This window comes from Lotus japonicus, chromosome 6 (genome assembly GCF_012489685.1).
Source record: "Lotus japonicus ecotype B-129 chromosome 6, LjGifu_v1.2".
NCBI classification, from domain to species: domain Eukaryota; kingdom Viridiplantae; phylum Streptophyta; class Magnoliopsida; order Fabales; family Fabaceae; genus Lotus; species Lotus japonicus.
In genome coordinates, this window is record NC_080046.1 from 9,820,116 (window position 1) to 9,841,692 (window position 21,577).

A 21,577-nucleotide genomic window follows, 5' to 3' on the forward strand; every position below is an offset into this window, starting at 1 on the left:
CAAAACAAGTCATTTGCTAGTTGAGCCACACAATCTAATGGATATAATGTGAATTCAATTACATTTATTTAAATGTTAGATGTTAAATTGAAATTGAAATATTTAAATTATTTTTCTTCATCTCCTCATCTTCATCATTCTTCTTCCCTTTCATCATTGTTCTTCATCTTCATCCTCCTCCTCTTTGTCTAACCCAATATAGCAGAAATATATAAACTCAAAAGCCAATTGAAAGAGGGAAAGTGCTTACATGCATGCAGTTGCAGACCAATTTCAGTGATACTATCCATTAATTCTTCAACTTTTTTTTGATCATTTGCTCCTCTCTTTGTTGGCCATACACAAATGTTATTCTCCAAGAAGATGTTTGTTGGGCACCCTCCCTCTCTTTTCATTCTTTGGTGTATTGAATCAAGAAACCCATCACCAAATGTTGGGTGGGAATCGGACCACGAACCCTAATGATAGGGTTTCACCAACATTAGCCTCTAAGTCTGACACTATTGTTCAAAGCAGAAGACGATTCAAGTGAGGTTGAGGTTTCGTTGAGGGTGGAAGCTATAGTGAAACAAGAGATACAAGAAAACTAAATCAAGAAACCCATGACTGAATGATAGTGCTTCACCCTCATATTGAAGATGAGGAGATGAAGAATAATAATCTAAATATTTCAATTTCAATTTTGCATCTAACATTTAAATAAATATAATTGAATTCACATTATATATAATAGATTGTGTGGCTCAACTGGCAAATGACTTTATGTTTGTCATATTCAAGGACTAGTTTGTCTAACGTTTGCCACATCAGCATTTAACTGCCACGTAATCTCCGCTAGTTGACCAAAACTAAAGGAGGGACTAACTTGGCTGACGGCTGCCACTATCACGAACAACAAGATGGATTTTTAAAATTTTGGGACGAAGTTGACAGCGAGTACACATTCAGGGACCAAAGTGAGCATTTACCCAATACTAGTTCATGGTTATTTTTTTTGTCTTCTTTTTCTTTTTTATAGGTACTTGTTATTCTCAACCCCCCCTCCCCCCCCCCCCCCCACCCACACACACACATCTAGTTCCACCTCCCTTACACAAGTATAATCCGAAAACATCATTGTAAACTGCGTAGGCCATGCACTTTAAAGTGTGTGTTGTACGTAGTTTAAGTGTAAAATTAGGCACAAGATGTCAACAACAACAACAACAGAAACAGAAACAGATACAGAAAAAAAAAATTGTTTAGCACATCATATTACAAAATTATAAGGTCACTAACACAATGATCTATTAAACTAACATTGTTTAACACATTATATTACAATGTTATATTAGCATAAACTCAGTCATCACTAGACTTTCATGCAAAGCATGTCATTTCTCAAACTTATTCTCTATGTATGATAACTCTCAACCAAGAGCTTCGTCAGTACAATGATGATGCAGTGAATTATATTCTACCAAAAAAATGGTGAAATATAACTAGACTTTCATGCAAAGCATGTGATTTCTTAAACTTATTTTTTATTTAGAAAAAACATAAATTATAAGTTGAAGAAAAAGATATTTAGGACAAAATTGTTTGAAATCATGAAAAACTATAAATAAAAAATCATATTGGTCCATTGAGTTATAGATTAGTAACTCACATGGGTCATTTAGACAACCTTCAATAAAAAAAAAAAAGACGGAAAGTTATAAATTACATGTGAGATTATATTAATAAAAATTTATCTCTCTTTAAAACTATTAACTCTAATTCAATGGAGTATTAAAGTAGATTTTTCACTTGCTTGTAAGGTTCTGTTTACCTTCAATAATTCTTCCATTGCTACCAGCCTACCACCATCTAAAGGTCAACTAACGTGGGTTTGAACTTTGAAAGGTACAATTAAGCACAAGAATCCTTCCTTTCTGCATGTATAGCCCGTTATAGGGAGACTTTGAAGGATACTAGTAGTCCAATTTCCACAGTTCATTGACTATATAAGGCTTTGATTAAACACTGATCAGTTAACTTTGAGGAGCAATTGGCCATGAATACAACTAGAATGGGAGTTCTTTTGTGCTCAAGCCTGCCTCTGTTGTGCTGGTTTGTGGAGTCAATAGCTGAACTTTTTGCTGCTTCTGCTACTTCTCAATCACTTCTTGATGTGTCAGAGGACAACATGTTGAAAGCTCTGGAAGATGATGTATCAACTGCAGCTAATATAGCTGCCCAGAAGCACTTTCGACAAAATCAACACATGTGTCAAGTTTATTAAAGGTTGTTTATAACATGGTGAGCAAGAAACTACAGTGTGTTAGTTTGATGAGCCTAATCTCCACACACATCACTTGACCTCATAATCCATATTCTAAAATTAGATTCCAGTTTGAAGTTGTACTACTCCTAAAATGTGAAATATACGCTTTCTGAAGTTGTATAACCCCCTGATCTTACTACGGGAAATTGAAAGGATATTAGCTAGTTTCTGAATATACGTTTTTGATATTTGTCAACCGTTGCCAGAAGTTTAGATCGTGGTAGATTTAGGGCAGTTGTCATATGAATTACCTCATGGTAAATATCCTGCAGTCAAAACAAACCAAGTGTCCCAAGAGGACACATGCCTTGCAAGATCTTCTGCTGACAAAGTGGTGCTAAGTGATTAATCGTGATATCTTTGCGCAAGTTTGATCCAACCAACATAATATATCACCAATACCTTCAACTTGGGTAAACAACTTAATTAAGCGCTTATTGTCATAACTCATAAGCGCTTATCACCAAGAGCTTATTCATAATCTAATTTGAGAAACTTATTAAATAAGCTGAAAATATGTTATAGGTAGCCATATGCTCTTATTCATAAGCTAAACTAAAGAGCTTATGAGAATAAGTTAAAAACAGCTTATAGGTATGACATAAACTGTATACATATGATCCCTCAAACACTTGCATAAACAATTATGCTCTAGAATAAGCACAAATAAGTTCTTCCAAACGGAGCCAAAGTCTCCTCTCTTCACATCTGCTAAGGCCTTAGCTTTGTAGCTCTGTTCTGGCCACACAAAAAATAGGAACTCTAGCAGTGCTATTGCCAAAACCAAAGTTTGTTTACATATTTTAACTATGGGTTGGCTTTGCATAACCATTAATTTATTCAAAATTTCTTCAAATAACAAGAATGCATCTTCTGAATTGCATCCAATCAAAACAAATACAAAAGGAAAAAGGAAAAAGGAAAAAGAAGAAGAAACTATATTTGAAACACCAAGTACAAAATACAATTGAACAAAAAAGGGGGTTCAGGATCCTATACTTTTGGCCAAAACAGGAGGGGTTCTGTTTCGTTATCTAAACCGCACATATAGCAGAAACTTTCATCTGTGCTATATTTAGATAAATCAAAAGGCATCGTTTTATTAACTACATAAACCCCCTTTTTCTATCATTGGCAGAAGCAGGATTTAAAAACAGTTGTTTTCTAAAAATTGACAAGTATGCAATGTTCTTCCTTTTATTCATTCTCTAATTGATAAAGGTAGGCAAATAAGTCCCTAATCGATACTAGATCAGTATTCGCTCGAATATTGGCTTATTCAGAGAATCAGAGATAACAGCACACAGGTACCTCAGCATTAGTGTCAAGAACAGCATTGTCTTCAGGCTTTGCAAAGATACTTGCTGTCTTCTTCTCTTATTAGATCGCGTAGTCGTAGAAAAAGATGAAGTGTTTAACTCAATTGAACAGGTGAAAAAAAAAACAGAGATGTACAATTTTGTCTTGAATAGGAACAATCTCAGATCAGTATAATTAGTGAAACAGTGAGTTTTGAATACTGACATGTAAAAATATAACCTTCAGGTAAAGGTCTAAGATGAAGTTGTGGCTCAGATAAATAAGACAGGATCTCTCCATTAAGCAGATAAGTGTAGCAAGAAGTGAGGGTTGACATTCTCTCTAGATCACACAATTTCTATAATTATAAATGAAAGATCCCTTAATTCTGAGATATAAAATGGCAACACGCCCAACCCATCATCACCTGCCTCCTTATATGAGCATGGGCAAAATTGAGCAAACAAACCAGGGATAGTTTAAAGAAAATACCGGCACTACTTGAATGTAAGCTTCCATACTTCACGCACATTAGATGAACCATCTGTGATTTCAGCAACCAGACTACTAGTCATGACACCTGCACAAATAAAAGGCTATTAATACTAATTGGTAAAAGGAAAGAGAAATAAGGCAGTATAATATCTCATGAGGATAACAAATCCTTGATGTTTTACATTGCATAATGAGACCAAACTTTTGAAGATTCCAGGCCAGCATAATTACATGTTTCTGTGATTTAGGTCCAAATAAGTTGTACATAAATCACAGTATGTGCATGGAGTAGTACACCAATAGATCAAAGGATCGTACTGTTCTTACTGGCGCTACTTTATATCATGCAACTGCTGACACATAACATAAAAATAATAGTGCAAGATAAGTACTAGCTCACCATCTTTTTCTACCACAGATAGGAATCGCCGAGTTCCACCACCCACTCCAAAATAATACTTCTTCCCAGCCATGTACACAACTCCATCAGGATGTCGCAAGCTCTGTGTGTAAAACACTTCAATTTATAAGCAAGCCAATATTGTTATGAGTTGAATAATTCACAGTGTATTAGGTGCCAGAAGAATAATGGCAATAAGACGAAGTGAGACGGCATTATTTACGTAAAGCCAGTATAGCAGTGTTTAAAGATAGAAGTGAAAATAGGCAAATTAAAGAGTGCCTACTCTCCAAATACCCCGCCTAGTTCAAGCCTCCTCCCTAATCCCCATCCTCAAACCTTATAGTCACTCTCATGCATAACAGACCCCAGGTCCCTCAGACCCCTCTCCTTGCCACCTCAGCAAGTAGTTACTCCCCTCCCTCTTTTCTTTTGAAGGAATGATTCGGTGCATTGCACCCCTTCTTCTATCTTACATAGAATTTCAGGCCTGGAAGTTGGGCATGTAACATAGAGCAAACAAGTTTGACACATGTATAATAATATTTCACCATTTTGGCATCATAACTGAATTAAAATTAAATAAGACTAAGAGATAAGATGGGGAAACATGTCTATAAAATTCTATTTCATTTTGAGATACAAATTCATACCTACACAGATAAATGCACTCCAATCACACATTGCAATGACTCAGTACAGAAATGTCGTCAACGAACAAAGCAATACCTTCTTGATAAGATTGTAGAGAATTTGGAGACTGTTGATCGAGTAAACTGTCTCTGCCATCAGAATAAAGTCATAACCACCACCTCCATTGTCTTTTGCATCTGTACTAACATGAGGGAGTAGTTTATCAACTTCACTCCAGTCACCAGCAAAATAACGAACTTCTGCCTTGTCACAAATGGTTAAGTTTGATGGTGATGGTTGAGATTTTCCAGAAATATTTGCATTTAAATTGGGAATAGTGAGGCAACGTAAGACCTCGGCATTGAAGTCTTGAAAATGTACAGCAGCAGCCCCCTAAAGAAAACAGAAAAACAAATTGCCAACTTTTTCAAAGTTAAGGGTGCTAAACAAGGCCAATGAACCAAAGTTTCACCTCAAGCAATGCAGAGATTCCAGGCAGCCCATGACCACATCCAACCTGAAAATAAAATATTGAAACTGAGTGCTGAGCGGGCAGCTCTCCTACCAAGAGATATACTTTAAATATAGCTTCTTGATCAACTTTGATATAAACTTGCAAAAAGCACCTCTAAAGTGATCAAGTATCTATGCTTAAATTTTAGTGGGTAAAGATCATATGATGGACTTTAACTGAATTAATGATATAGATACCCTTATTTGCTAATGTTAGAGACAATGTCACTTTAAAATAGCCTTGTCCACATAAACTTAATTATATTTCTAAGACATACTCATTGTACAGACATTCCAAATGGTTGATGAACTCAAAGCCAAACTTCTTGAGAAGGGAGGCACAAGTTTTAAAACTCTTTTTGGCAATTCACCCCCTTTTAAGTGTTTTAATCCATAACAATCTGCATTGCAAAACCGTCAATAACCGCTTGAGTGGGTCTCAATGACTGAAGAAACTAACAATATCAAGGCCAGATAACTTTTTTCCAAATACTCAATCAATCGTGAAAGGTCAAGTCATTACATATATTTTGAAGTTAATATTTTCTACATCATTTCTAATTCGTTTAAAAAGTCTTCTACTTCTACTGAATTAAATACATAGGAGATTTCCAGGAACTAATCTCCAATGCAGAATCCTAATGGAAATTATTCTAAACAGGAAGAATCCCCCCCCCCCCTAACTCCAACCCTAAAAATAGAAGAAATGAAAAAAGAAAACAAACTTATAGATAGTTATTTACTAAACACATAATACAGAATGATCATAGAAAAGAAAATTGCACCTCTAATACTCGCTTCTCGCCAAATGAGACAAGCCCACTTTTAATATCTGAACGAAGGGCTTTAATTAGATCAAGTGAACCTTCCCATAGCTTCAATCCTCCTAGACCAAAGGAACCAAGGTAGCAACTGATTTAGTAATCAACAAAACGGCAATGAATGAAGGAACATAAATGCAAGGAAAAAACGCCACTACCTTCATATTTCCCGGGAACTAAATCAGAGTTGGATAAACCAAAAACTTGTCGGGTATTCACCCTCCCCTGAGAAATGTTCACACAAGAACACAATAGTCAAACTAAGTGATAATTCCCATCATGTTATTCTAAGAATCTGGAAACAAATGAAAGAAACTTTACCTTCAACAAAGTAACCCCATCGACATTCACCGGCTCCACATTGTGTTTGGCGGATGAAGGAACATCAGACTCGGAGGCGAGAACTTCAACGCACGGAGGAGGAGGTATAGCAGGAACTTGCTGTGCAGCATCATCAAATATTCCAACGCCAGAGCCAGCCGAGGAGAATAATCGAAACGTATCCGCACTCGGTTTCTGAGCTTCGCCCTGTTTTAATGCCCAACAAAAACTAAAAACTATTTATTACAATGGGCAAAGTGAAGAAGAAAAGGAGGTTATGATTCACAGTATCATTCATCATCACCTCAGAGTTCGCCTGCGCAGCCGCCATTGCTTCGGATTCCTCAAACCTCTTCCACCTCTCGCAATAACGGCCTTTTCTTTCTTTCTTCTTTGTTTGTCTTTGTTTCTGTAACACCCTAACTTATATTATGCTAACAAATTAGTGAATGTTGAAATGTGACTGTTATGTAAAACCCTACACTATCATGCAAAAATCTCAGTCCCTTTCAAGTGTCAACTACGTCATGAAGTCATAACAACAGTCAAATTACTACAAATTCCCAATCCCTTTCAACTTCCCAGAATCAAATCCCTCAAAAACATGACGCAAACAATTTGCACATAATCAATTACTCACCTTAATACAACTTAGGATAAGGAAGCTCTTGGAAGATGGTTATACGCACCTTAACACGCAGTAATGATTGCTTGTTGCTTCTCCTTCTTGTCTCTTCCTCTCTTTCTTACAACCTGTCGTGCTCGTTCTCAGTTCTCAGTCTCTCTTTCACACTTTCTCAGTTTCATGCTCCCTCTCTGCTCTCTCTACGGAGCGGGTGTAGGTTTTTCTCGGGGTCCCTATGCAAAAATAAACATTCTTTTACAATTGGAAAAGTGTGCAAAAATATTTGTTCAACTTTTTTTTATTTAATTTTGACTAAAAAAAGGATTTAGATTTTTTATTTATTTTAAGGATTTAGATTTAATCAAATTGAAATTAGTAATGCTAAATTAAATTCAATTAACTGAATTTCAAAAAAAGAAAACTTAATAAAAAATTAAGAGCTTAATACATTTACACTTAATAAATTATTAATTTTCCACTTTACGAGTGGAATCTGGCATGGACCAGCTAAAATAGTGGCTCATTTATGGACCACTTAGTAAAATTTTCTAAAGACAAAAGTACTCCAAATGAATAAGATTATTTCTTAAGTTATTCATCATCTCATTTTTTCATCTTATCTGATAATAGCAGCGAAGCAACCAAATGGGATTTTTGGTGCAGCGTAGAAAGTTGGTGGAGGAGGTTTCTAGTGATAGGGAATGGCGGCAACGATGGATCAACTGTTGATGATGAGCACAAATCTCAGGGGAGGAAACTCGAATATGAGGAGAACCCATATTTGATGAGAGGAAAATAAAATTTGAAGAGAGGAAACCCAAATCTAATGTGAGGAACAAATACAAGGCAGAGGATGAAGTGCTCGCGCTAGTTAGACACATTGTCGTTTTAGAAGCCAAAGAAGAGGGAGAGCCATTCGAGGAGGTCCATGGTAGAGGGGAGCCATTGGTGGCAAGGGGGAAGGTGGAGGTCAAAGACAGAGAGGAGGACAGAGGAGGCGGCGTCGACCTCGGGGAAGCATAGGGAAGGGTGGTCAAAGGAGTAGTGGTTGAGGGGATGATCGAGAACAAAGTGTGAGAATGTTGTGCTTTGTTGTGAGCAACCATCACCCTCAAGCTTAGATATGAATCACAAAGAGTATTTCTCCTTTTTCATATATAATCTTGATTGTAAATAAAGTATGAAATTGTTTGAACCACAAACGTAGGTCTTCATCAGATTTTGAGGTTTTCATATTATTAAATCAAGCGCCTAAACAAGTGCTCGAACCAGTTTGTTTTATTTTCCCTTCTAATTCAACTTGAAAAAGAATCTTAGGAAGAACCCAAGTCGTTGTTTCACGACATCGTTGCCAGCTCCACCGCCACCACTCTGCAGAGTTGTGAAAGGGAAGAGAGAAAGGATAAGGGTATTTTTGTAATATTGGTTTTAAAATATTTTTTATTTAATATTTTCAAATGATACATAATTTACTAATATATCTAATGGTTGGAAAAAACTTTAACAAAACAACTTATTTTTGGACCACGATAACATCACGGAAAGACAACTGGTCCATAATCTACCCAATCCACGCTAGTGAGCGCCCACTCTAAATATATATTTTTACACCAGACTTCTTCATCCTTGAATTTACTACATCCCAATTCCAATTAACTCGACTGCCTAAAAAAAACTCTCCATTTTCTTCAACCTATTCATCACCACCAAAACAACCCTCAATGTGGGAGAAAAGAGGAGACAATGGACCATTTTTTCGTTGGTTGTGATGTGGTTTGGGGGTGTTGGTTTGCTTCGCAGTTGGGTATACGTGTGGATGACATATTGGTTTTTCATGAGTTCATGCTGCGGGTTTTACATGAGCTTGATGAGGGAGGTGTAGCGATACATGGACTGCTTTACAGCATATATGAGGCCAACAATAATGTGGTTTTTAAGGGAAGGGCATATTTAGTGGGTGCGGTCTTGGATAGATTTTAGGCTTTCTCTTGTCCAGCACGTGCGACAATGATTTCGGTTGCGGTGGAGACTTCTCCAGCTCAATGGTTGAGGGCGAGGATAGGCTGGATCAAAATTAATACATATGCCTTTGTTGGGGGGGAGATATGATTGTTGGTTTTGGCACGGTGACATGCGACAAGGATGACAAAATCATGGCTTACACAACTCTGTGTCCCATAGTGGTGTTATCTCCCATTATGGCGGGAGCTCTTTGTCTCCGGTGTGCTATGGAGTTGGCGATTCAGCTTGAGTTTCGCGTTTTGTTGTGTTTGAGACGAACTGTCTTCTATTGCTACAAGCTGGGAAGAAGCACCATTTTACTGTTATTACATATTGTCATGCTTTTATTTCATTTTTATCATTTTGATCTTTGCTTTATATGTAGAGTGGGAAACACGGTTGCAAGCTTCCTAACAAGGAACGCATCCTCCCTCAACAATGTGTTTTGGGTGGAGGATGATCATTCGGGTTTGTGACCCTTTCTTAACTTTGATGTTTTGGATGCCAACTTGATTTTATTAATGGAAGCTCATTTTATAATTTTTTTTTTATAGTTTAGTGGATTTATGAAATTCATCACAATCATAAAACATCTTTTACAAAAACTAATTCCCCTTTGTGTCCTACCTATTTAACAAATAAATTGGCAACTGTACAAATACTGTATCTCATTGTAAGTATCCAACCTAAACCAATCTCCCACTGGGTACTGAAACTCAGTCGCAAGTAACTGTACTTTGTGCTTCTTGATCTCTGAAATCACACAATCCTCCAAAAAAATATTCAGAGTCAGAGTCAGAAGCTAAGAAACGTAATCAGAACAAAACTCACACACTCACATTCCCTTCTGCACCTGAACATCACCTTCACTCTCGCACTAGGGTTTACTCATCCATGGCGCAAACCTTCATCTCTCTCTTCTTCCTCGTCTTCACCTCACACGTCCTCTCACGCATCTCTGGTACCACCTCGTTGACTTCAATCTTCAATTCACAATTTCACTTCAAAACTGTCATTTCATTTCGCTTCTTCTTCTTCTTCACAGGACAATCCAGCTCCATGGAATCGGTTCCTGATCTTCAGAAATCCATGTACACTGTCGTCAATGCGTATCCCTGTGTGCGCCTGCTAAACCTTTCTGGAACCATCGGTTGTTCAAGTTAGTCTCGATTTCAGCTTCTTTCGCAGCATTTTTCACGATTCAATTGTGTTCTTTAGGGTTAAGCTGGTGAAGTTTTGTTCCTTTTAATTTTGTTTTGAATTATTAGATCCCGGGCGTGATAAGGTTGCGGCTTCTATTGTGAGGTTCGAGAATGTTGATGACATATCAGAGCCATCTGCTATATTAGTGTCATCGGATGAGTTTCCATCTCTCTTTACTAGGTATAACATTTCAACATTTCTATTTAGGCCCTGGGTAGAGCTTATCTGATAGCATAAGCGCTTATGCCAATGTTTGAGAGAGCTTATGCAGACAGGTTTTGAGCTTATTTTCACATGCTACTCAGGATAGCTTATGAAAAAGAGCTTATGCTTATATATAACTTATTTTCAATTTATTTCAATAAAAATTTTAAAATAGCTTATGAATAAGCGCGCTTAATTAAGCTGTTTCCCCTAATGGGACCTTAATAGTTGCTAAATTTCAGTCCTTTCCTTTGTTAGTTGCTTTTAAGTGATGTTGGTTGGTTATTAATATTCTGTATATTCATTTCTGATTTGTGAAGTTAATTTTTTTAATGAGTTTTCCCTTTCAGAATATCAGATGACCCAGGCTTTGCAAGTAAAGTTGGTGGTGTACTGGTTGAATCAAGAACTGGTTCGCATAATACGTTAAAGGGTAAGCACTAAGCAGTATCTGTTTGTTCATTGTCTGTTTTAAAACCAAGGTAGAGTAGAGTAATATTTGCTTTTAAAGCTGCTCATGATATCATTTTTCTATCAATTGTAGGATTCTCTCCGGATCGAAAGTTTCCTCAAGCTGAGTTTGCTCCTTATCATAATTTCAGCCATGAATGGAATCCAACTGTATGATATACATTTTATTTTCTATTATGTTTCTTGGTTTTTTGCATCTCATGTTAACATTGATTATTAGTCATTTTCTTTTCTCTGTGCTTGTTACCACTAATCATTTTCCAATTCTGATATAATTATTTTTTTTAAATGGATTTTGTAACTAATGGGTGCACTCTGGTTCTTATGAAGTTTTTAGTTTTGGTTGATGTTTATGTTTCGAATTTAGTGACAAGGAACCATGATAAAAAAGACAAATTATTATGATGAGAAGATATAAATGATATTAGATGAATTTGAAGATCAAAGGTGGCAATATAACCGATTATATGTTGGATGTTGGCTAATGCTATTTTAGTCGTGAGACAACACAATCAATTATTTAGAAACTAGATTGACTAATTCCTTTCTGCTTTATTTTTTGATTCAATATCTGCAGGGTTCTGGTATTATGTGGAAATCCTACAGTTTTCCAGTGTTTTTACTCACTTCTGGTGGCACAAAGACTCTTCAAGAGGTATTGCTTAGTATTTTCATGTTCTTACACTTACATTACAAGATATCAGTTATGGTTTATTACGCATTGAGACTGTAGTTAGCGATGTGGAAACAAGCATTGGGAACACATGATTTTTATTTAAGTAGAAGTAGAACTTGTATGAAATGCAAGTTTAGCAAAAGGCACATTAATTATAGCTGATATGAAATTGAAGACCATCCTATATCACAAGTTACGAGGTTTATAATTTTGTTTCTGGGGTCCATCATACAAAATAATGGAGAAATAGAGGAGATTAAATCATAGGATTCAAGCAGGGTGGATGAAGGGAGGAGTGCTTCATGTATTAATTTGGGAGAGAAAAGTACCACTCAAATTAAAAACTTCTTTTAACCACACTACTATAAAACTTCATGTTCCAAATATTAAAATGTTACAGTGGATGAGTAAAAGATAAGATAATATAGGAGCAGAAGTGAATGTATTATTGAGAAAGTTGGGGTAACACTTATTATAGAAAAGACAATAGAATTATGCCTGTTTTGGCATTGATGGAGCAGCCCTGTAGACGTCCCAGTAAGGAGTGGATTAAATGGATGCTATCCTATAATTAAAGAAAGAAGGGGACCTGAAAAAACTATAAGCTAAAAACCCATAGTAGTCATTAGTGCGTATTCGTGCTGCCATGCAGTGTTGTTAATCACGGAAAATAGCGGAAAGCCAAAAATTCGCTATGTCAAGCCCTCAGAGCGGAAAATAGCGGATAGCGGTTAGCCCTCAGTGCCCTACGCTATAGCGCTAAAGTGCTGCAATATCCGCTATTTGACAACACTGCTGCTATAGCGGTGGTGCGGCTTGATCTGTGAGTGTTTTTTTTCTTATTTTCAGCACATCACGTTTGTCCATCAAGCCATATGCTGAGTTTCTTGCTGCAACTGTGAAATCAGAGGGAAAAACCATTTATACCCTCAAATCCTAACCTTAGCAAAGCATTTCAGGGATGATTATGGGTTTTTCGTTTGGTCTGCCTCTCTGAAAAGGGTTTGAAAGGGTTTTGAAGAAATCCATTTGTGCGTCTTGCGGTCCTACCTTTGTTTGACTGAAATCCATCGGACCCACTGCTTGCCAGTGTTTTTCTAACCAAGACCTGGTTTCTTCTTTTACGGCCCGCAGGTTTCTATTCTGTTTTTTATAATTGTCTCTAAATACTCCTCACCTTCTCTCAAGCTCATTCACCCCCCTTTCTGTTATGTTCTTTTTTTAGAATTTTATATATTTGTAATATATATTAGTTAACCTGTATTTAAAATTTCAATATATTGGCTATAGCGCTATAATCTGCTGTATCTACCCCGCTATCGCGTTTTTTGGGACCACCACTATCCAGGACTGATAACTATGGGCTAAATCATTGGGAAAGTATTTAGATTTAAATGGTTCTAAACATGATGATTTGTGATAAAACATTATGGCATTGTATGATTGTATAGCCGACTCTACCAAATAGTAAAAATCTTGTCGTTGTTGATCTGTATAGCCAAACCCTACCTAGTGGGGAAAGGCTATCTTGCTGATTTCTTTCATATTAATCTTGTATTCAACTGACATTATTTATATAGTGTCCTGATATGAATTTATTAGATGTACGTGAAAATAAATAAGAATGTTTCTTTTTCCTGCATGTACAGTTTGTGTTAAAGAATGAGGAAAAAAAGAAAGCTTATACTTCGAATGTTGCTGAGTTCGATCTGGTGATGCAGGTATGATCTTGATCCTGATTATTGTAAGAATTGTTACTTTCTGGCATAAGACATGCATTTCATTATTTGCATTTTCTTTTTTCTTTTTTTATTATCTTGGATTAGACGGTGAAATCTGGAACACATGATTCAGAGTCTTGTTTAAAAGAAGCAACATGCCTCCCTTTAGGTGGATACAGGTGAAGTTTCTCAGATTCTACTCTATAAGTTTAGTGTACATAAATGCTTGTTGTGATTCTTTCTGGTTGGAATAATTATGTTTTCACGGGTGTTCTTCACCATTCAACGGTTAGAGCTGGTCTCCAAGGAAAAAAATTGCAATTTGTGAGGCATCCATGATTATGCTACAAGACCATATGATATGGTGAACAGGATTCAATATGTTTATGTTAGATACTTAGATCACATATACAGAACAGAAACTAGATACAAGGTCAGTCATGCAAGGCACTGAAACTAGATACAAGGTCAATCTGAAATCACTAGTAGTCCTTCTGTTCATGTAGAAAATATGGTCATATATAAAAATATAATCAGCTATGAGTTTATATTACCATAAGTAATGGGTGTTTATGTATGGAGAAAACATGGAGCAAGTTACATTTTTTGAATATAGTATCATCCTCTATTGAACAAAATGATCTTATCATGAAAATACAAAAAAGATTAAGCCTCACATAGTCACATGGTTCCCCTAGTAGAAGTGGGTTAGAGCTTATCTAGATTAAGGCCCTGTTTGGGAGAGCTTATTTGAGCTTATCTGATAGCATAAGTGCTTGTGCAGGTGTTTGAGAGAACTTATGCAAACAACTTATGGCCTACCATAAGCCATAAGCTGTTTTGAGCTTATTTTCATAAGCTGCCCAGGATAGCTTATGAAAAAGAGCTTATGCTTAAATATAGCTTATTTTTAATTTATTTTAATAATTTTTTAAAAATAGCTTATGAATAAGTGCTTATGTCATAAGCGCTTAATTAAGCTTTTTTTCCCAAACGGGGCCTAAGAATATCTTAATTTCACCATGCTCCTATTTTACAGATAAAATTTCCTTATCAGTGTATGTTTGAAGTTAACTTTGTGTTTGTTTCATATGGAAGGCAGTGTCTGGTCATCTCTTCCTCCAATCAACATTTCGTCCTCAAAACCTTCTAAGCCCCTTATATTGACTGTAGCGTCTATGGATTCTGCTTCATTTTTTCGGGACAAAAACCTAGGCGCAGACTCTCCTATTTCTGTAAGTGCAAGTACAAGTGCAATTACCACAGTTTTCTGGCCAAAATTTACTCCAATCTTTGTTCCAAAATCAAATTATAGTCTAATATATTGAATATTTTACAGGGTTTAATTGCATTACTGGCAGCAGTTGACGCACTTTCTCATTTGGATGGTCTGGGTGACCTTAGTAAACAGGTGCATACAAAATAATCTATGGCTTTTTTTGTAGTTTTTGTTTTGGACTGTTCATAACTTAAATTTGTTGATAACCACGGAGTTGTGACTTTATATGACTTTCCATGTATTTTTTTTTTTTGGTTTTTCTCTACCTTGGAGATATTTTGGTGGGAAGAATTATCCTGCTAGGTCAAGATATCTTAATCATTGGCATCTTATTGAGGCTTGTGAGATAATTATCTACCATCCTTTCCAATGTCTTAGGATGTGATTGTTGGTAAACTGTGTTATTGAGAGTGCAATAATGGCACCAATCACAGGAAGCCTTCTGCACTGCCTTTTTTTTCCACATAGTGAACTTCTGATGCCCCCCACTTTTTTTATGATTCTTCTTTGAAGAGCATAAAAGATCTGTGTTAATAGTACACTCCCATTATAGTTCCTATTGTCTGGTCCTGTATGCTTTCAAACCTACACTTAGCAGTTATCTGCCACATGGATTAATTGGTGCAATTTGCATTTTTTTAATATATAGGTTTATACAAAATGTTTTCCTTTCCAAATCCTTTTTATTGTACACGTTTGGATAATCTTTTCTTTGGAGACAAAAAAACACTTATGATATAGGCATACATGTGTTATTCAAACACCACTCTTTCTGGCTTTTTGAAAGAAGCACTATAAGTTCTTTTAGGTGTTTTTCCTTTTTTGAAAAAAAACATTTAAATATTATAATTTATAAAATTTAAACATACTTTAGTCAAGAAAGCATTATTACTTTGAGAAAGCACAAAGAAATGATCTTATGATACTGGAAAACCAAGTAGTTTACTGGTATGTTGTTGTACTTGTCTAAATTTTGTTGCTGATAGTTTCATAAACTCAATGCAGCTTGTTTTTGTAGTTTTCACTGGAGAGGCGTGGGGTTACCTTGGAAGTAGGAGATTATTGGAAGAACTTGACATGCACTCAGATGCTGTTCATGGCCTGAGTCACTCACTAGTAGAAACGGTACTCAAGGGTCCTTGTAGATATGATTACGGAGTATTATTCAGTGGTCTTCTAAGGGACTGCATAATTAATATGCTAGATTGTTTGTGATTCACTTTATCTGGAGTGGTAGCAACATGACTCATGCTTTCATGACTGTGTTTCACAGGTCATTGAAATTGGTTCTGTTGGAAAGGGTCTCAGTCAAGGTGCTAAAAACTTTTTTGCTCATGCAGAAGGGGTGAGATCTTGATTGATCAATCAACTATGTTTACAACTTTTATTGGATATCATGTATTGTGTTTTATAATTTCTGTGTGTGCTCCACAAGAATTGGAGTATCGTGTTAAATCTGCTTATGACTAACACTACATTTATGCAGGATTCTTCTGCCACTAATCAGACAATGGTGGCCTTGAAGCGTGCACAAGAGTCACTGCTATCTGAAAACATAAAGATAGCAGCTGCAAGTGCCTCAAATCCTGGGATTCCTCCATCATCTTTAATGACCTTTTTGAAAAAGGTACTGGATAGTGCAATTGTTTCTTTTTCTTATAATTACATTATTGTGAAAGAGCTGGCTAGGGAGCACAGCAATGCTTAATTGAACATAAATTATTTACAAACAGTGGTGGTTTCTTTAAAATAAATGTTTTAAAGTTCATTAGTGAAATCCTTCTTGAAGAGAAGGGCATGGTGAATTGATAGTTGCTATTTATGCTTTCTCTTAATGCATTACATTATAGATCATTAAGTGCCCTTTTGAGTGATCTTTTTTCTATCTACACCATACTTATACCAAGATTCTCACATGTTTGCTTGAAATTAATTTGATATAGAACATACAGATTGTCCTTATTTGGGTACGTAGACGCTCAATACAATCATGTATATGATTTGGACACCACATTTTGAATAGTATCAATGTGTTAATTCCATATTTAAATGGTGGGGGTGGGGGTGCTACCAGGGGCACAATTTGTCAATGTATTAATTTAATGCTTTAATGTACTATTTTGAATCACATCATTGGTATTTGCATATATTGAATTCTAAAGTTTCTATTGTTCATTAATTTTCTTCTTTTGCTCTTACCCTCGTATTTTTTATCAGAATCCTGGAATCTCTGGCGTTGTCTTAGAAGATTTTGACTCTGTCTTTGTCAACAAGTTCTATCATAGCCATCTTGATGATTTATGTGAGTTAACCTATGCTCTTGGAAGTATTTTCTTATACTTGTTTGACTTGTTCTAATCTTTCATGCCTTCTCATTTGTATCATTAATTAATGCAGCAAATGTGAACTCATCATCTGTAGTTGCTGCCGCTTCTCTTATAGCCCGGACCCTTTACATACTTGCTAGTGAAACTAAAGATGTACAGGATTCAACCTTGGCTGCTATAAATGTAAATGTCTCACTTGTTGAACAACTAATGGATTGCTTGTTGGACTGTGATCCTGGTCTTTCTTGTGATTTGGTGAAGAAATATATTTCACCCTCTTCTACCTGTCCGAGCCATTATGTTGGTGTTATCATGGATGAACCTTCGTCTACACCTAATCCAGGATATATTAATGATGTTCCCCGGTTCATCTGGAATTTTCTAGCAGACATAACTTCTATTCCGAGGAAGAATAATAGCTCAGGTTGTCAACAAGGTTGCAATGGTAAAGACGAGGTTTGCATTAAATTAGAGACTGATGGGAAGGGAGTTTGTGCTCTCTCTACAACCAGGTATTTTCCTTGTCTAGATATGCATAATTGGGTGCAGATGGGAATCACTCATGATCCTGAATATAAGATCTGTAGTGCTCAGTCTATTTGTTGCAGCTATTTTGTATTTTCTTGATATTTTTTTTCCCAGGACTAAGCATGGTTGCTATCGTTTAATGAGTTTCGGCCCCTATAATTGAATTGAGTATCACTGCTCATGAAATAGGAGAATTGTTATGTTTCATTTTATGGTGGGAACATAAAACTGAACAAAACCATGGATGGAACTTAAAGCTCCTGTATGTACTGACTCTCCATTCCTACTTATGTTAGAATAACTGGGTCATATCCCTATTGTGTTCTGTTTAACCATGGAAACTAATCCATGTTTAATTAGAGTCATGATGTTATTTTGTAAAATCTCATATGACAGTGTACAAGTTGTGGGTTGTACTGATTGCACCTCCCCAAATCCTCACTATTGCTCTTGTTAGAAATATAATAAAATTATTCATGTGTCATTTACCCAATAACTTAAGCTTTTGCGATAATTGGTTTAAGACATGGTATCAGAGCTTCTATGACCAAATGATCTAGAGCTCGGTTTTTGTGCCCCCGTTATTCTAAGAAGTTGAATTTCAGCATATTGTAGGTAGACTTGTGAATTGTCCATGCTTCAAGCCCAAGTGAGCTATTGCGTGAGGGGGCGTGTTAGAAACATAATATAAAACCATTAATGTGTGATTTACCCAATAGCTTAAGCTTTCTGGGATAATTTGTTTTGGACAGTACTTGGTCTTCACTTCTCTATCTCCACACCTTCCCCAACAAACACAGTTCGCTGCTAACAGAATCCTCCCCTTTTGTAACTAACTGCCATGCTGTTAGCAGCATATTTCCCAATGGCTCGTTTAACATGAAATAGGGGATGAACTTTAGAGTTAGCAGGGAGTTTAAGATTGTAAAACACCTCTCCAAACGGCCTCACAACCTTGATAAGGCTCATAAAGCAGGGAGAGCCGATTTCTGATGAAATCTTGAGACAATTCTGTGTGAGTGAGGTTTTAAGAACACCCAGTCCCCCACAGAAAAGACCGGCAGTTTTTTATTCTCATCTGCATAATGCTTCATCTACTCTTGAGCTTTAGACAAATGACATTTTAACTGATTGAGTGCCTCATCATCTCTATCCTTCAAATCCCACGCGATGACTTCCATCCATGATTCCCCATCCACAAACTTAACCTCTGTTGGAGGCTTGCAACCATAAATTACTTCAGAAGGAGTAGCTTTTGTAGATCCATGACAGGTCGTAGTGTACCAAAGTTTTGCCTAACATAGCAAAAGGGATCAATTTTAGGTTACTTTGAAGGAAAGCAGCGTAAGTTAGACCCCAAGCACGTACCCACCACCTCCGTTTGGCCATAAGACCTTGGATGGTAAGAAGAACCCATTTACAATTTGATGCCCTGCAGCGAAAGTAATTCCGGCCAAAGGTCGCTGATAAGAGAGGATCCCTGTCACTAAGAATGAACAATGGCATCCCATGAAGATGGATAACTTGGGAAAAGGTCTGCTATTTTCCTGGCTGTATAAGGAGGTTTCAGCAAAATAAAGTGCCCATACTTGGACAATCTGTCCACAACCACCAACACAGCATCATATCCCCTAGATTTAGGGAGGCTAGTGATAAAGTGTAGGAAAATATCCTCCCAAATTTGAGTCAGTATTGGGAGTGGCTGCAACAACCCACTCAGTGATGAAGTCACATACTTTTGCCTTTGTCATGTATCCGAAGCGTGAACAAAGGCCTAAGTCCTCCTCGTCATTCCAATCCAGTATAGATTTTAATTTTACCCACCATCCTTCTATGTCCTAAGCAAGCCCGAACGACCCCCCAACCGTAGGGGAATGTAATTCTTGTAACAGCAACATGTTCAGCAGAATTAGCAGAAATTACTAATCTGCCATGGTACAGCAAGGTCCCTTTGTGTAAAGGTAAACCCGGTCTAGAGTGAGGGTTCTGTTGAAGATAGAAATTATTTGTTGCAATATGTGATCATTGCGGATTTCTTCTTGAAGTTACCTTGCTTCCAAATACGGAAAGACAAAATGGTGAAAAAGAGGCGTGGTTTATCACATTCATGCACAAATATATTTATTGCACTTGGTATTAGTTTAGATTAACCCACTGGTTTTGCCCATTGAGCTCAAAATGTTGTGTTATTCACAATATGTCTCCTTAATTGGATTTTTTTTGTTCTAGAATCTATACCATTTCTAAGCTATACATCTTAACTGGCAACTTGTTAGGTGTTAATGTGCTGATGTTGCTGTCAGTGATTGGATAGATTACGCTATTTACGTATTTAGATTATTCATGTATTTATGTGCCAGGTTCCCCAGTCCTGGTATTGTGCTTCTTCTTGTTGCTTGACATGAATAAATGGCTAAATTGATGCACTGTAATTTTACTTGAATGTTCAATCTTTTACAGGTACGTTCCAGCATATTCTACACGGTTAAAATTCGAATCAGGAATGTGGAGTGTTGTGGCTCCCAATTCCTCTGACGACATGGGGGTTGTGGACCCTGTCTGGACAGAAAGCAACTGGGATTCAATAGGTATGCGGGTCTACATAGTCCAAATTCCTGGTTACGATCGTCTTGTTCTGTTTGCGGGTGTCGCTTTGACAATCTTGGCATACCTTGCAATAGCAATCACAAGAGCTTTAGCTGACAAAGCAATGAAGAGGGATTGACATTTTATTTCCGGAAATTAACTTAACTTTATGAAACTAGGGAAAAATTAAATGAGGTCATTTGATGGGCAAATTACTAGTTCCTGATGAATCCAAGGATGTGCATTATTTGGGCCGCATTCTTGTGCTTATGAATTCAATTTTGGAATGCAACAAGCTCATTTTGATCACTTGTAGGTAGTGTATGGAAATGTCATGAAATAAGGGTCAAAATATAGCTTCTTGAGTTGTGTATTTAATTTCCCTTTGTCAATATTGCGCTGTAAATCTCTAGTTAGTACCAACACAATTTTTGTTTGGTTAATTATATTTTCTACTATTATCAATTTATCATGACTGAAGGTTTAATTTATTAGTTGGCTTTGACAGTTATTGTGCTGTTTAAGGGACTTAATGAAATAGAGTCATAGAGAGTAACTTTTGGTTCCGAAATACTATGTAAGATTGGCCAATTTAGCTCTTGAGTCTTGAAAGATGGATGAAATAAACATGGGAAGTAGTGGTGGAGGAAATGAAGCATGGTAAGTAGTGATGAAAGAAATAAAAAAAGTGGAAAGGATTCACACCGATGTTTCTATTGTTTAGATAATTCGTATTAGGATTCAAGAGCATGGGATGGAAGTAGGGGTGTCAAACGGATTCATTTAGTTACAATCCATCCACAATGTAATCTTTTTTTACGTAACACAATGTAACAAAATTGGATGTGTTACTATCCATCCAATATATTAAGTGCCCATCCAAATTCATTCATTCAATTCTAATTTTAAAGCTGTGTGAATTACATTTTTCACTCATTCATTCAAAATGTAATTCACACAGCTTTAAAATTAGAATTGAATGAATGAATTTGGATGGGCACTTAATATATTGGATGGATAGTAATACATCCAATTTTTTTTAACCCATTGTACTATTTAGATATAAAAAAGTTCTTTTGGTTTGTTGGTGCTTATAAGTATCCTTTCTCGGAGATAACTTTATTCGAGTTGGAAACATCCACATCATGGTGGAGCTAACTCTTTCAGCG

At 36.4% G+C, this 21,577-nt stretch overlaps 2 protein-coding genes across 6 annotated transcripts; one reads left to right on the forward strand and one right to left on the reverse strand.

Moving 5' to 3' along the window:
• Nucleotides 1-3,762: 3,762 nt before the first annotated feature.
• Nucleotides 3,763-7,660, reverse strand: LOC130725940 (uncharacterized). Of its 5 annotated transcripts, none has more exons than XM_057577136.1 (9): nt 7,477-7,656; nt 7,092-7,206; nt 6,788-6,994; nt 6,625-6,691; nt 6,431-6,531; nt 5,605-5,649; nt 5,229-5,525; nt 4,500-4,602; nt 3,763-4,184 (listed from the first exon to the last, which is right to left on the reverse strand). In XM_057577136.1, the coding sequence occupies exons 2-9, from the start codon at nt 7,116-7,118 to the stop codon at nt 4,102-4,104; spliced, it is 930 nt and encodes a 309-aa protein (XP_057433119.1). In that variant the 5' UTR covers nt 7,119-7,206; nt 7,477-7,656; the 3' UTR covers nt 3,763-4,101. The 5 variants fall into 5 exon arrangements, with proteins under 5 accessions (XP_057433119.1, XP_057433122.1, XP_057433120.1 ...); XM_057577139.1 differs by having other exon boundaries at nt 7,092-7,210; XM_057577137.1 differs by having other exon boundaries at nt 7,092-7,196; nt 7,428-7,656.
• A 2,410-nt stretch (nt 7,661-10,070) lies between these two features.
• Nucleotides 10,071-20,899, forward strand: LOC130722846 (nicastrin). Its single transcript, XM_057573695.1, has 16 exons — nt 10,071-10,374; nt 10,459-10,572; nt 10,682-10,796; nt 11,171-11,253; nt 11,365-11,441; nt 11,869-11,946; nt 13,617-13,688; nt 13,794-13,867; nt 14,791-14,923; nt 15,028-15,099; nt 15,973-16,092; nt 16,241-16,312; nt 16,454-16,594; nt 17,185-17,269; nt 17,365-17,806; nt 20,283-20,899. Exons 1-16 carry the CDS (start codon nt 10,308-10,310, stop codon nt 20,545-20,547), a joined length of 2,010 nt encoding a protein of 669 aa, XP_057429678.1. The 5' UTR covers nt 10,071-10,307; the 3' UTR covers nt 20,548-20,899.
• Nucleotides 20,900-21,577: the final 678 nt, after the last annotated feature.